Raw genomic sequence first — 13,946 nt, forward strand, 5'->3', positions numbered from 1 at the left:
GTCACATGGGCGGCTTTCACGCCCAGTTGGGCTACTTTCCAGTGAGTGTGTGCAGGAAATTTTTCCGTTTTCTTTTCAGGTGCAGCGTTTTGAGCTTTTTTTTTTTCTTGGGTGTCTTTTTGGGCGTCTTGCAGGAAGTGGAAGGGGAGCGTGGTGGGTGGGGAATATGTACTTAAAGCTGCAACGCATGGAGTGCCAACTTTTCCCTGATGTGTCACACTCACAACAAGCTGCTGCAAGGCGTGAACAAGGACTGATGACGGTGACTGCATAGCATCAACACAGGTTGGCCAGTATATGTGCACGTGTTTCTCTGTGTTGATTTCTGTATGCAGAAATTTGTGTACTACCATGTCTGCTGTTTTTTTTTTTCCTTTGTTCTGCATCCCTTTCTTTAGCCAAATCATTATAAAAAATAAATAAATAAAGTCCCTTATAAGCACCATTTAGAAGCAGGAGGCAACACTGAACAGGACAACCTTGATTTGAAGGTGACGCTGCTGCAGAGTCTCAACCAATTCCCATGCATGACACACATTTACCAGCACGCTTTTCAAACACAAACTGTGTATGAGCATTCAATATCTGCACAATGCATACATTTCTTTTTTAAGTTTCACTGAATGTGCAGGGGTCAGCAAGCCTGGGGAAAAAATATATAGTGCCCTAGGTGGGGGTCAGGGCAGGTTCCCCAACTTGGACTTGCTTCTAAATTAGAATAGCTCAGCTCTGCACACTGAACATGACAACCTTGATTTTATACATTTCTATTCATTTTTTTTTTTTACTTTTGGTTAAATGTACATTGCATACAAGTTTACCAAATGAACAATGCAGGAATTTGTGTACTATCGTGCAGAATAAAAACTATTTTCACAACTTTTGAGTTTTGGGCCAGATTGGGTGACCAATTGGGCTGCAAACACTCTGGGCATCTGACAACGCTGGTCCAGGCCAATTGTTGCTGTACAAAATCTCTCTCCCCCGCACCCGAAAGGTGGCCCTGGGAGTCTTTCTGGGGTGCGCTTTCAGTTCTCTGCTCAGTGCTGCCAGGACACAGTTGCCCCAGTATCTGTGTCCGGTTCACAGAAGGCAGCCCAGAAACCTAGCAGTGCACGTCTTCCTCTCTTGTGCAAAGATCTGCGAGCAGGGCATTTGCGCCGAGCTGCCCCAGAGAAGAAGGAGCAGGAAACAGGGCAGCTGCATCTGTGGCAGGTATTTTCGGTTCGGTCATTGTTTGGGCCGTGCCTTGCTTCCTTTACTTCGACCACTTGCAGGATTAGTTTTGGTATCGCGTAGTCCCACTTTCTGCGGCTGGGTTGGCAGGCTTCCTGTGGGGGAGGGGCGGTGGAGGTGTTGGGGGAGGGGCGTGGGAGGGGCTCGGAGCTGGGGGCGGCTCCCTCTCGCCTTCCCTCCGCGTTTCTCTTTCTCTCTCTCAGCCGCAGCCATGCAGAGCCGGGTCGAGCCGGGGTCAGGGGCCGGGCGCCTCGCTGTCCTCCTGCGCCATCTGAGCCCACCATCCAGCGCCGGCCTCGTATCCTTTGCAGTAGGAAAGTCCGAGGCTCCGGCCTCCTCCACGGGACTTCACTGACCGGGCCCTTCTCTCCCTCCCTCCCCACCAGAGCCTCCTTGCCCCCAGTTCTGCGAGGCAGTGGGGATGGGAGGGAGATGAGGGGTATCTATAACGGGTGTCTGGGGCAGTGAGGCTGGAGGGTAACATGGAGGTGGGGGTATCTTATCAGGGTGCCTGTGGTGCATTGAGGATGGGGGTATCTATGGGAAACAGAGGTAGGGGTGACTATGGGGATGGGAGGGAGATGAGGGGGTATCTATAACGGGTGTCTGGGGCAGTGAGGATGGAGGGTAACATGGAGGTGGGGGTATCTATCAGGGTGCCTGTGGTGCAATGAGGATGGGGGTATCTATGGGAAACAGGTGGGGGGTGACTGGGGGATGGGAGGGAGATGAGGGGTATCTATAACGGGTGTCTGGGGCAGTGAGGATGGAGGGTAACATGGAGGTGGGGGTAACTATCAGGGTGCCTGTGGTGTATTGAGGATGGGGGTATCTATGGGAAACAGAGGTAGGGGTGACTATGGGGGGATGGGAGGGAGATGAGGGGTATCTATAACGGGTGTCTGGGGCAGTGAGGATGGAGGGGTAACATGGAGGTGGGGGTATCTATCAGGGTGCCTGTGGTGCATTGAGGATGGGGGGTATCTATGGGAAACAGGTGGGGGGTGACTGGGGGGATGGGAGGGAGATGAGGGGTATCTATAACCGGTGTCTGGGGCAGTGAGGATGGAGGGTAACATGGAGGTGGGGGTATCTATCAGGGTGCCTGTGGTGCATTGAGGATGGGGGGTATCTATGGGAAACAGGTGGGGGGTGACTGGGGGGATGGGAGGGAGATGAGGGGTATCTATAACCGGTGTCTGGGGCAGTGAGGATGGAGGGTAACATGGAGGTGGGGGTATCTATCAGGGTGCCTGTGGTGCATTGAGGATGGGGGTATCTATGGGAAACAGGTGGGGGGTGACTGGGGGGATGGGAGGGAGATGAGGGGTGTTTGTAATGCGTGTCTGAGGGGTGAATCTGTCAGAAACTGGGGGTGGTGGAGTTGCTATTTACATGATGGGGTGTCTGTGAGGCAGTGGGGCTCAGTGATGTTAACCCAGTCCCCAAAATATTTATTTCATGGCAGGAAAGTAACAGAAAAAGGAGACCAATATGGGTTTCAAAGGAGGTGTCTGAAGAGGTAAAGGCAAAAGGACTAGCTCCGAAAACACGGAAGGGAGCACCGGAGAATAGTGTCTGGTGAAGCTGGAAGAGGGAGGGAAGGTAGTCAGGACTGCAAAGGCCCCTGGGCCGATGCAAGAGGATTTGGAGCTCTGGGTGAGTGAAGCTTTGCTCCTGCACCCCTTCTCCCAAGTTCCCTGCTGGTGGCAGTGGCCCTGGCACAGCGCCCCCTGCAGGTGCAGCCCTCTCGGCCTCTCACCTGCTTCCCCCTAAATTGTGGTGCTGCAGGCAACTGCCTGGTTTGTCCTAATGGAAGCGCTGGCCCCCGAAAGGCGCAAATGGAAGAAAAGAGAGAGAAAATGCGGCGAGACTTATTTTTCCGGAGAGCCAGTTGAAAGCAGGAAGAAGAGAGGCGGAGTTGTAAGGCCGAGGGGGAAAAGCAGAAATGCTAAAGAAATCGCTTTTGTTCGGTATTCACTTGGGAGACTTCCTGGCAGAAAACTCCATAAATGATTAGCCCGGGAGACTGAAAACTAGGAGTGGGCACCAGTTGCTGGTGATCGGGGTTGGCCAGAGGCGGGGTGCTGGGCTCGGTGGGCCCTCGCTCGGCCCGGTAGCGGGGTAGATGCTGGTCAGAGCTCGGCATGCAGCCCAGGATAAAGAGGCGCAGCTGTTCAGTCCATCCTAGCCGGCGTGGGAGTGGGTGAATTAAACGGACACGTTGCTTGTGTCTTGAACGCAGCAGATTGCAGCTTGGCTTTTACCAGAGGGGGAGGTCATGACCAGCAAATCAGGTCCAACTTCTTTTGAGTGGCTGAGAAGAGAATGGAATGAGGGGAGAGTGCGCTGGGAGTACTTTGACCCTGCAGCACAGGAGGCTGATAAGCAGGCTGAGCAGCCTGGGGGGGAGGGGACCCTAAGGCTGTAAAGAGATGGCGTGCTGGCTGGGATCAGTTCAGGGTCCGTTTTTTGTCCACTGTTTTCATAACCCTGGCCTGCGCTGACACCACGTCGTTCGTTATTCCATTTCAAGCTCTTATTGACCACCGACATCGGGGTGCACGGCAAGATCAACTCGCTAATTCTACAGACCAGGGAGAAATTAGGCCCCCGCTTTGAATCTCTCTTATAATGCAGCACTCTCCCCTCCCCCTCCCCGAGGAGACTTTTCCTGTCTAATCGTACTGTCGTTCTCTCTATCGCCATCTCACTTTTATTCACCAAGCAACACGTCTGGGACACGGCACCGCCACGCTCTGCCGCCCTGTGCCGGTCGTTCTTTTATTGTTCGTTGTGTCTCACCTTCCCCAGCCACCGGGTACCCGGGCTGTTATAACCAAGCTAAAACTTGCCTTTACCGGCCCAGGGGTCTGCTGTCTAATGGCACCAGAGGGGCCCCACCTTTTTGGCTGGTGAGTTTTCACCCCTCCTGCTGTGACCACAAAATCCTACTCCAGATCTCCCCCCCCTTCACGTGGCAGGAGGGTGTTTGCATGTGCTGTGCCCTTCCTGCTGCCCTGCCACTGTCACATCCAATGACTAACTGCCCCCATTCCCCCCCCCCCCCCCCCCCCCCCGGGTACCTGCTCCTCCTGAATTTTGTTCCAGGTTAGAAGCTGGGACCCTTCCCAACTAGATTGTGAACCGTGGGGGTGGCCGCGGCGCCTTAAGCGATGTAGAGGGGCTGGTAGGAAGGATCTGTCCTTCTGCAGAGGAGACGACCGGAGCTCACCATTGCCTGCAGAAATCAGTTTTCCCATTTAGGGATCTGGTACAGTCCCCTCCCCCCCCCCTGGATTTTACGTGCGATGTAGGGGTTACGAGCGAGCGAACCCCTGAAGCGGGACGGAAGGAGGTCTCTCTGCCGTACGGAAGTTACAGTTTTTTGCATTATATTCTGTAATTCTTTAGCTCCTCTCAGGCAGAGCTACCCTTATGAAATCGGACCCTGCAGCTCTGTTCCAGACAGAAGTGTTCAGTTGTTTGCTTTACCTCGTAATGCAGAGCATGACAGCAGGTAGAGGCCAGAATGGCCTATCCTGTGTGCCCGGCAAGGTGATTAGGGTTGTGACTGCAGTTCGTGCAGGTAGCCCCCGATGCCTTCTCGGTGTGGTGTTGGAACTGCCGCTGGTGCAGGCCATCCTCTCGCCACTGGGGTTACTCTGTTTATCCCGCACCCTTTTCAATTCTCTTACCATTTGTTTTCACCTTCTCCTCTGGGAGGGCACCCCAGGCCTCCATCACCACCTCCAGGGAAAATATATTTCCTGATGTTGTTTTGAGTTTACCTTGCTGGAGCTTCGGGGGGAGAAGAAACTTCACCAAGCAACCACTGAACGTATGGAAGACTGCAAGGAATCCTTCATTTTTGATTGCTGCTTGTGAGGTCGGCATTTGGGGGTTAACCTTCAGTGCCGTAATGTGCACTGGGGGTGAGAAACCTATGTGCATGGACCGGGAGAGAGACAGTGATCTGAAGGTAGCAAAGCCCTATGATGATTCGCTGGCGAGGATCAGAGGAACGCTGGGCTACAAGGAGAGGCCTAACGAACAGGAAAAAGGAAGTGATAGTGCCCTGGTACAGGTCACTGTCAAGGCCTCAGCTGGAGGACTGGATTCACTTCTGGAGGCAGTGGTTCTCAAACCTTTTTCTATCGGGACACACCTGGGAGATGATGCTGGCATGCGTGACACACTGAGCACATGACCGTCATGGGACTAAATATAAACATATACTCTGCATCCACAGGAATCTCCCGCTTCCTAACGATGAGTGCAGAGCAGAACCAAGACCTTTCCCTGGACAAATCACCAAACAGAAAAGATATTCTGGTGTCATCTCAATAACAGCATCACAAGCTCCTTCCGCTACCAGGTGCATTGTAAATAATGCAAGCCAGCCCCGCTCTGTACATTTCTATCAAACCTGCCAGGAAACAGCAATAGCCCTGCCCAGGAAAAGGCAGCAGTTCGCCCCCACTGCAATATAATATGGAGAAAATGCAACAAATAAGGCAGATACAAACCTCTAGTGAAGAGCCTCATCTCAGTCACATACAGACAGACCTCCCTTCACCAAATGTAGAATAAAAGTGTGGAGTAGCAGCCTAGAGGTTAGAGCAGGGGGCTACGAACCAGGAGACCAGCATTCAAGTCCCGCTGTCGCTCCTTGTGACCCTGGGCAAGTCACTTTACCCTCCATTGGCTCAGGTACAAACTCACAGGCCGATACAGCCAAGCCGCACATTTTACTTTCAGAAATTAGCGCCTACCCAAAGGCAGGTGCTAATTTCTCCGGGCACGGGGAAAGTGCACAAAAAAGCAGTAAAAACTGCTTTTCTGTGCACCCTCTGACTTAATATCATGGCGATATTAAGTCGGAGGCCCCGAAAGTAAAAAATAATTTAAAATTTAAAATCAGCCCGCAGCAGTCGGGTCGAAAACCAGACTCTCAATTTTGCCGGCGTCCGGTTTCCAAACCCATGGCTGTCAGTGGGTCCGAGAACTGACGCCGGCAAAATTGAGCGTCTGCTGTCAAACCCGCTGACAGGCGCCGCTCCTGTCAAAAAGGAGGCTCTAGGGATGCGCTAGTGTCCCTAGCGCCTCTTTTTACCGCCGGCCCTAATTACCGTGTTTCTTTCTGTATCGGCCTGTTAGATTGTAATCCCTCTGGGGATAGGGAAATACCTACAGTACCCGAATGTAATCTGCTTTGAAATGTTGAAAAAAGTGTGAAAAGCAGAATAAAATAAAGAAATGAAATAAGTAAATAAAAGTCCACAAACTACAAATGTGGCAACAAAACCTGGAATGGAAACTCCAAGAAAACCTGCATGCAGTGCAAAACTGGGAGACTAGAAATGGAAATATATTTCTTCCTACACTAAGCAAAGCTCAAAGAGAGAACAAATGCATATTCTCAAAACAGACATAGTATTTATTTTATTTATTTATTTATTTAGAATTTTTCTATACCGGCCTTCGCGATGGGAATCGCATCATGCCGGTTTACAATTAACAAGGGGTGACAAACTAATATAATAAAAACGTTAACAGGTGCTAAAAGAAAAAATAGCAGTTACAATAAAACAGGGACATAATACAACTTGGAACGGTGAAAAGGCGGTAGTAATTTAACAGAGGAAAAAACAGCCTATTTAAGGAGATCGTAAAGTTAAGGCATTGGCAAAGTTGTTGTTTACCCTGATGGGTGATCAGAGTTGATTAAAGGTGAAATAAGGTTCAGTTGGTGTCTGGAAAGGCTTTCATAAATAACCAGGTTTTAAGTCTTTTCCTAAATGTTGGAAGGCAGGGTTCCTGTCTCGGATCTGGTGGGATGGAGTTCCATAGAGTAGATCCTGCCGTGGAGAATGCTCTGTCTCTGAGGGTTTTGTGCTTAAAGGTTTTGGCAGGAGGAACCTGTAGTGAATCTCTATAGGACTCTCTGATCGGTCTGGCTGAGGTATGTTTTTTAAATGGAATTTGAAGGTTAAGCGGAGAGAGTTGATGGATAGCTTTGTAGATGGTGGTAATGGACTTATATAAGATTCTAAAGTGAACTGGCAGCCAGTGCAAGTCTTTGAGAATAGGAGAGATGTGGTCTCTTCTTCTTGTGTTTGTCAATATTCTGGCCGCCGTGTTCTGAACCATCTGGAGGGGTTTAGTGTGAGAAGATGGGAGACCTAAAAGAATGGAGTTGCAATAGTCTAACTTAGAGAAGATTATTGATTGAAAGACTGTTCTGTAGTCGTGGGAGTGGAAAAGTGGTTTAATTCTTTTTAAGACGTGAAGTTTATGAAAGCAGTCCTTGGTAGTTTGATTAATGAATGCTTTTAGGTTTAGCCGATTATCAAAGATGGCTCCTAGGTCTCTTACTTGTGATGTTTGAAAGCCGGTTGGTGGATTTGCGGAGAGGTTACTGTTTTCTGGCGAAATTAGAAGGAGTTCGCTTTTAGAAGAATTTAGGGTTAGATTTAGACTGGAGAGGAGGTTGTCAATTTTTAGAAGGCAATTTTCCCAGTGTTTAATAGTTTTTGTGAGGGATTCTTTGGGGATGACGATCTGGACGTCATCCGCGTATAGAAAGTATTTGAGGTTCAGTTTGTTTAATAGTTGACATAGGGGGAGGAGGTAAATGTTAAAGAGCGTGGGAGAAAGGGAGGAGCCCTGCGGAACTCCTAGTGTGGAAGGATAAAACAGATTCTTTGTTATGTATTTTGACTTTGTATCCTCTGTTTCCCAAGAATGATTTGAACCAGGCAAGTGCAGAGCCTGTTATTCCGATGTTCGCTAGTTGATTTAGGAGGAGGGAGTGATTAACAGTATCAAAGGCGGCTGATAGGTCGAGGAGTATCAGCAGGTAGGCATGACCTTTATCGAGGCCCATAATGAGGTAATCTGTTAGGGATATGAGAAGTGATTCGGTGCTTAAAGATTTTCGGAAGCCATATTGGGTGGGGAATAATATTTTGTGGTCTTCGAGGTAGTCTGATAATCTGGTGTTAACTAGTTTTTCTATTACCTTAGCTATGAAAGGGAGGTTGGAGATTGGGCGAAAATTGGAAGGATCTTTGGGATTTAAATTAGGTTTTTTTTTAATTAAGTTAAGGCTAGTTTCACTAGCCTTAACTTAACGTAAGAGACCTTGGTGTTACTATCGACAATAGGCTGAATCTCAAAAAATTTGTCACAAACACTACGTAAGAATGTTTTCACAAGCTACACTTATTGAAAAAGCTAAAACCTCTCCTCCACTTTCAGGACTTTAGAACAGTCCTCCAAACTATTCTATTTTCAAAAATTGACTATTGCAACTCTCTGCTAATTGGCCTCCCAGCTATCACCACCAAACCATTACAAATGCTGCAGAACTCGGCTGCCAGGATCCTAACCAACTCTAGTAGAGGAGAACACATCACACCTATTCTAAAGAACCCACACTGGCTCCCTATTAAATTTAGAATCCTATTCAAAGTACTAACCATAACCCACAAGACCATTCATTCCCAAACTTCGCTAAATCTAAGTGACCCACTTCGTCCCCACGCATCATCGAGACCAATCAGAACCAGCTACTTAGGCACCTTATATGCACCTCCAGCCAAGTCATCGCTCAAACGTGCATTCTCGACCGCCAGCCCCTCTCACTGGAATGCCCTCCCCACTGACCTTCGGCTAGAAACTTGTAGTCGGACGTTCAAAAAGAAGCTCAAAACTTGGCTTTTCACAAAAGCCTTCACTTTATTTATTTATTTATTAGCTTTTATATACCGACAAACGTTGGGAACATCTCGTCTGTTTACAGAGAACAGAACTGAGCAACAGGCTTTACAATTATCATATAATTATATAAGGAACATTAAAGAAGGAACATATAAAGGAACACTTAAAGGTCTCTCCCTCAGGGTCAGATTCACGATGATGCGAGATGTCCGACGCCGTAACCATTTAATCTTATAAGTTAATCTCATGATTTCCCTGCTAGCTGTATGTTATAATGCATTCATGCTTTTCAAGTCTGCTGTAAATCCAAGTTTGTTGATTGTTTGTTTATTTATATTTTGTATATTTATACTTATATTTATAATAATTTAATTTTATTTTAAGTCGTTCGCTGCTTTATCTATAAGTTCATATGAAGTTAGCCCTGTTATCTGTACCCTCTTGTTTGATGTAATTTCCAACGTTGGTTCTATGTAAACCGACGTGATATGTACCAGTACAGGGACATCGGTATATAAAAGCCTTAAATAAATAAATAGTGCAGGATCTGCACCAAAAGGCACATAAGACACGAGGACCTAAATATGTATAACCTGAGTGAATTTCATTTACCACTATATCCTGTTAACCGATTTCTAATCCAGTTTACCCTCTAGTGATCTGCTCATTTTATTCATGAGCCGCCTATGCAAGACGGGCTTTGCAGAAATTCAAGTAAACACATCCTCTCTGCATCCTTGATGTAATTCTCTAGTCACCCAGAAGAAAACAAATCCGTTTTGTTTGACCTGCTCTTCCTCGGTTTAAACCCTACCCATTGGATTTGCTCCTTTTCTTCGGCAGCGTCTCCGTTAACTTTCCCGCCATCGCGATAAGGCTAACCAGCCTCTAGTTTCCAGCCTCCTCTCTGCTACCTCTTTGGGAATCCTCCTCCTCTAATCTTACGGCACCGCTCCTGTCTACGTGGGTCTGTTGAACCTCTCAGCTCTCCTTGTATTTATTTCATGGCTTCGCCCACTGTCGGCTTTGTTAGTTTCGCTTGTGGTACCCGCCCCGCTCCTTCCCTCCTGCCACCCAGCAGCGAGCGGCCCTTCCGTGAAGAATTCGTTTAGCATCTTTCAGTCTTACGGTTCCACTTCTGAGAGAATGTTTTGTGGCCTCGCTTCACCTCTTTCGGCGATCTCTTCTTCCAGTGATGAGTTTGCTGTCCTGGCGTCTTTCCTCGTCTCTCTCAGCGCTGCCAGATATTCTGCTCTGGACTCCCTGCGTTCTGATCTTTTAGCCTCCCTGGAGAACATATTTGTTCGGTCGCCTGATAAATGCGGTGGGTCCGTTTCGGGTCTGGGTTATCCTGTGCTTAAATCCCTCTGAGCACTTCTGTCTGTACTAGGGGGGGGGAGTGCCCTTGTTTCTCTGTGATGATCGGACATTTCTCCGTCTCGGAACTTAGTATCTATTCTTCTGTCCTATCATAGACTCTAAAATCAAATTCCGTGCATCCAGATTGCGCCTCGCACTAAAGTTAAAAAAAAAATCTTTTTTTTTTAATTAATTATCCAAAATATTTCCTAAGAATGTATTGTGTGACTTTAGTTTATTTGCCTCGCCGGGAGGGATAAAATTCCGTTAACGAGTGATCGTTGAAGAGTTTGGAAGTCCCCCAGGCCGTCGAGCGCTATCGCATTTCTTAGGGTCGCCTTGGCCACGGTGGCGCATTTCATATGATCCAGTTTGGAAGTTAACGCGGGAGGAAGAGGCTCGAGGTCAGTGACTCGCGCCACCTTCAGACTCCAGAAGGAAACAGCCAGGCTTCTGTCATGAATGGCCCTGCGGGTCCTGCAGTGTCGGCGGTGACCCTTTTTAAAGGTGCCCAGACGTTTTAAGCAAGGAGCCACATGCAGCGTTTCAGATCACTTGAGAAGGGGGGGGGATTTCCCCTTGAAGCTTTGATGAAGGGGGGCTCCGGCGCTTTCAGCCATTGAAGTGCTGCGGAAGGGAAGGCGGGGGGCAGAGAGTTCCTGTAGACGTGAGGCGGACAGGGCGTCGGAGGATTTCCAGGAAGTTGGCAGCCCCGCCACACCCAGGGCCAGCGTCGCACGGAGGGACGGTGACTTCCATAAGAAGCTTGCTGGGCAGACTGCATGGACCATTTGCTCGTTTTCTGCCGTCGTTTCTGTTACTTTGAAGCGGACGCCCGGAGAAGGCGCCTCCTTGGCACAGTTGCGCTCCTCTCTGGCCTGGATATTGAGCACCTTAACATTTTGGTGCCCTAGGCAATCGCCCATGTTCCGTACGCCAAAATTTGAGCCTGGCCACACCCCGTCCTCAGCATCTGCCCCCTGAGGGGGGGAGGGGCGGGGGAGTAATGGCAGGCTGATGGGTTTGTAGTGCGCACACTCCTACTTATGCCCCTCCCTCCTACGGCCTTGTCATCTCTCTCCTTTCTCATGCCTTTCCTCCAGCCTTCTCTCCTCCTCTCTCTCCCCTCCCTCGCCTCCTGCAGGTCTTCCTCTTCTGTCAGTGGTGATGGGGGGGGGGGGGAGGGATCCCACTAGCATTACGGCCTTCACCATTCTCATGCATTCGTCTCGCCACTGCGCAGCTCACCCTGTATCGCCCTTTCCCAAACTTTTCAAGCCCAAGGCACATCTGCATTAACAAAACTCTTGTGTGGCACGCCAGCGTCCCCAGAGCAGGCAGTGTAGACAGGGAGAGGACTCGTATGATCAAAAGAGGAGCTAGGGAAGCACTCGGTGTCCCACCAGTCTCTCTTTCAAATTTAAAATAAAAAATAGAGGGGGGCAAAGCCACACATGAACCAGAAATACAGGAGAAGGGAGAAATCCGTGTGGTGTGGGCAGCTGGCTCAGTTGAGTGGACCTCCAGGTCTCCCCACTCTCAGAAAGGCTGATGCAGTAACCTTGGCACCAGTAAAATGGGCGCTGGGTTTCGGCACACGTTTGTAACACCACGGCTATTTTATTTATTTATTTTAACTCCCGAAGCAGTAAACGAATGATGTGCTAATGCGCCGGGAGTTAAAAACTGCGTGGAATGTGCATTCGTCATAGGTCGATTGCCCGTTGTAACTAGGGAAGGGGGTGGAGGCCTCCCTGATGGGCTATCGGGGTAAGTGCCGGCAGCAGCTGCTGCCACTTACCCGGGTAAAATCTGATTTATCCGTCTGTCTGAGCAGCGGGAAGCAGCTGCCAGATGACCGCATAAATCAGTACTGATGTGGCCATCTGCTGCGGGTGGTCACTACTTATCCAGATAAGTACTAGCAGTGAGCTGCGCCAGATAACCATAGAAATACTATTTTATGTGGCTGCCAGTTAGACGAATAAATCGGTATTCATCCCAGGTGAGTGGCAGCGGAGGCTGCAGCCCCTTATCATCCGGGGGTAACTGGCAGGAGCTGCTGGCTCTTGTCCAGAGAGCGTTTTATTCATGTCCTGCATGCTGCCCGTCAATGACCACGCTCCGGGGCTCGTGCTACGGTTAGAAAGAGAAGACCTCCTAGGTGCGTCCTGTCCCCGCTAGGTGCTGGGCTGGAAGTGGGTATCGGGCAGTGGCGGTTTTTCTGTGGCACAGCTGACCAGGTCTGGAGGCCCCCCCGCTGGTTGGGAAATGCCGTCTTGGGTTCACTATGCAGACCTACAGGGCTTTGTCTTCTCCTGGTGGAGGTCGGGTCACCCCAACCAGCAATGAATCATCCACCACTGCCACGTGGGGAAAAAAGGAAAGAAAATCTTGCTTTCTGGGCCACGTTAGGGCAGGGAAAGATTGGTGGCCTGGACCATGGGCTGTAGTTTGGGGATCCCTGTTCTAAAGGGTCCATGAAAAGGATGGTGCAGTCTAAGAATAAAGGACACCTGTGCAGGGAAGTGCAGCACTCGTCTGGCTGCGCTCTCCTCACCCCCGGTTCTGGTTTCTTGGAGCATCGTTAGCCTCTTAATTAGTTATCATTTTTACATTAACAATGAGAAGATGAGTTCTATCTAAACAATCAGAGCACTTCTGAAAATTGTAAACGTGACTCCTGGAAGGAACGGCTGAGATCTGTGCAGTGGGGACTTGTTTTCTTCTGCTGCTGTCATAGCTGGTATATTCTGAGGGCATTCAGTCTCACTTTGTGTGGCTCTTGCTGGCTCATGACCTTAATGGCTTGCACTTCCTAAGTGATGGCTGTTTTATTTCATGCTGAAAGCTGTGCACTGTCTTCATGTTCCAGTGCACGTTTTATGGAGCGGTGCAGCTTCACTTTATAAAATTATTAATGGCAGGGGTGTGCATCATGATATTTTTTCTATCAATAAGTAGGGCTGAATTAGCCATGACATGTGGGGTGATGTCATCTAGCAGCACCAAACAGACTTCTCTTTGTAAGCTAGTAGAGCTTTTTCTCTACGGAGCATGTGCAGCAATTTCCACTTGGGAATTGCCTCGTGAACCTACTCAGTCTCTCTTTCTCCAAGCAACCTCTCTCTCATGGTTTTTCTAATTGTACAATTTTCTATCTAAAAGTTGCTGCACTGCTGCAGCAGCCCCCAAACAGCACTTTTCAGTGCTACCCCCTACAAAAAGGATTTCTTCCTCACAAAATGTTAGGAAAGAAGAAGGCCACAGTACATGGTTTTAAGGGCTGTATTTGTGGCAGGAAAATGTCTATTACAGATGGACAGGAGCTTTGTTACATTTGCTTGGGTCCTGATCACAACCGAGCTAATGGTTATAATTGTGGCCAGATGTCCCTGCGTACACAGAAGGCAAGGGCCTACAAAATGCAGGAATTGCAAAAGGTTCGGAGAAGCCATAATTAAGTTATCCTCCCAAAGTGTAGTTTCATCTGCCTTGCCAGGATGGAAATTGAGCAGGAGCTCCTCCAAAATATTTCTCCTGTGGGTAGAACAGGTGAAAATCCCCAGGGTCGAGTAGATACAGCCAACAAGGATCCAAAAAAGAAGAGGCACTAATCTGCAGAA

General features: G+C 48.9%; 1 protein-coding gene across 1 annotated transcript in view; it reads left to right on the top strand.

Moving 5' to 3' along the window:
• Window positions 1-1,385: 1,385 nt before the first annotated feature.
• The window catches only part of PHYH (phytanoyl-CoA 2-hydroxylase), a 53,512-nt gene continuing 40,951 nt past the window's right edge, over window positions 1,386-13,946 (top strand). Inside the window, exon 1 of the mRNA XM_029615568.1 lies at window positions 1,386-1,534. Within this exon, the coding sequence (XP_029471428.1) occupies window positions 1,448-1,534 (87 nt within the window). The 5' untranslated portion in view covers window positions 1,386-1,447. The remainder of the gene's footprint in view (window positions 1,535-13,946) is intronic.

This window comes from Rhinatrema bivittatum, chromosome 9, assembly GCF_901001135.1.
Source record: "Rhinatrema bivittatum chromosome 9, aRhiBiv1.1, whole genome shotgun sequence".
Lineage (NCBI taxonomy): Eukaryota > Metazoa > Chordata > Amphibia > Gymnophiona > Rhinatrematidae > Rhinatrema > Rhinatrema bivittatum.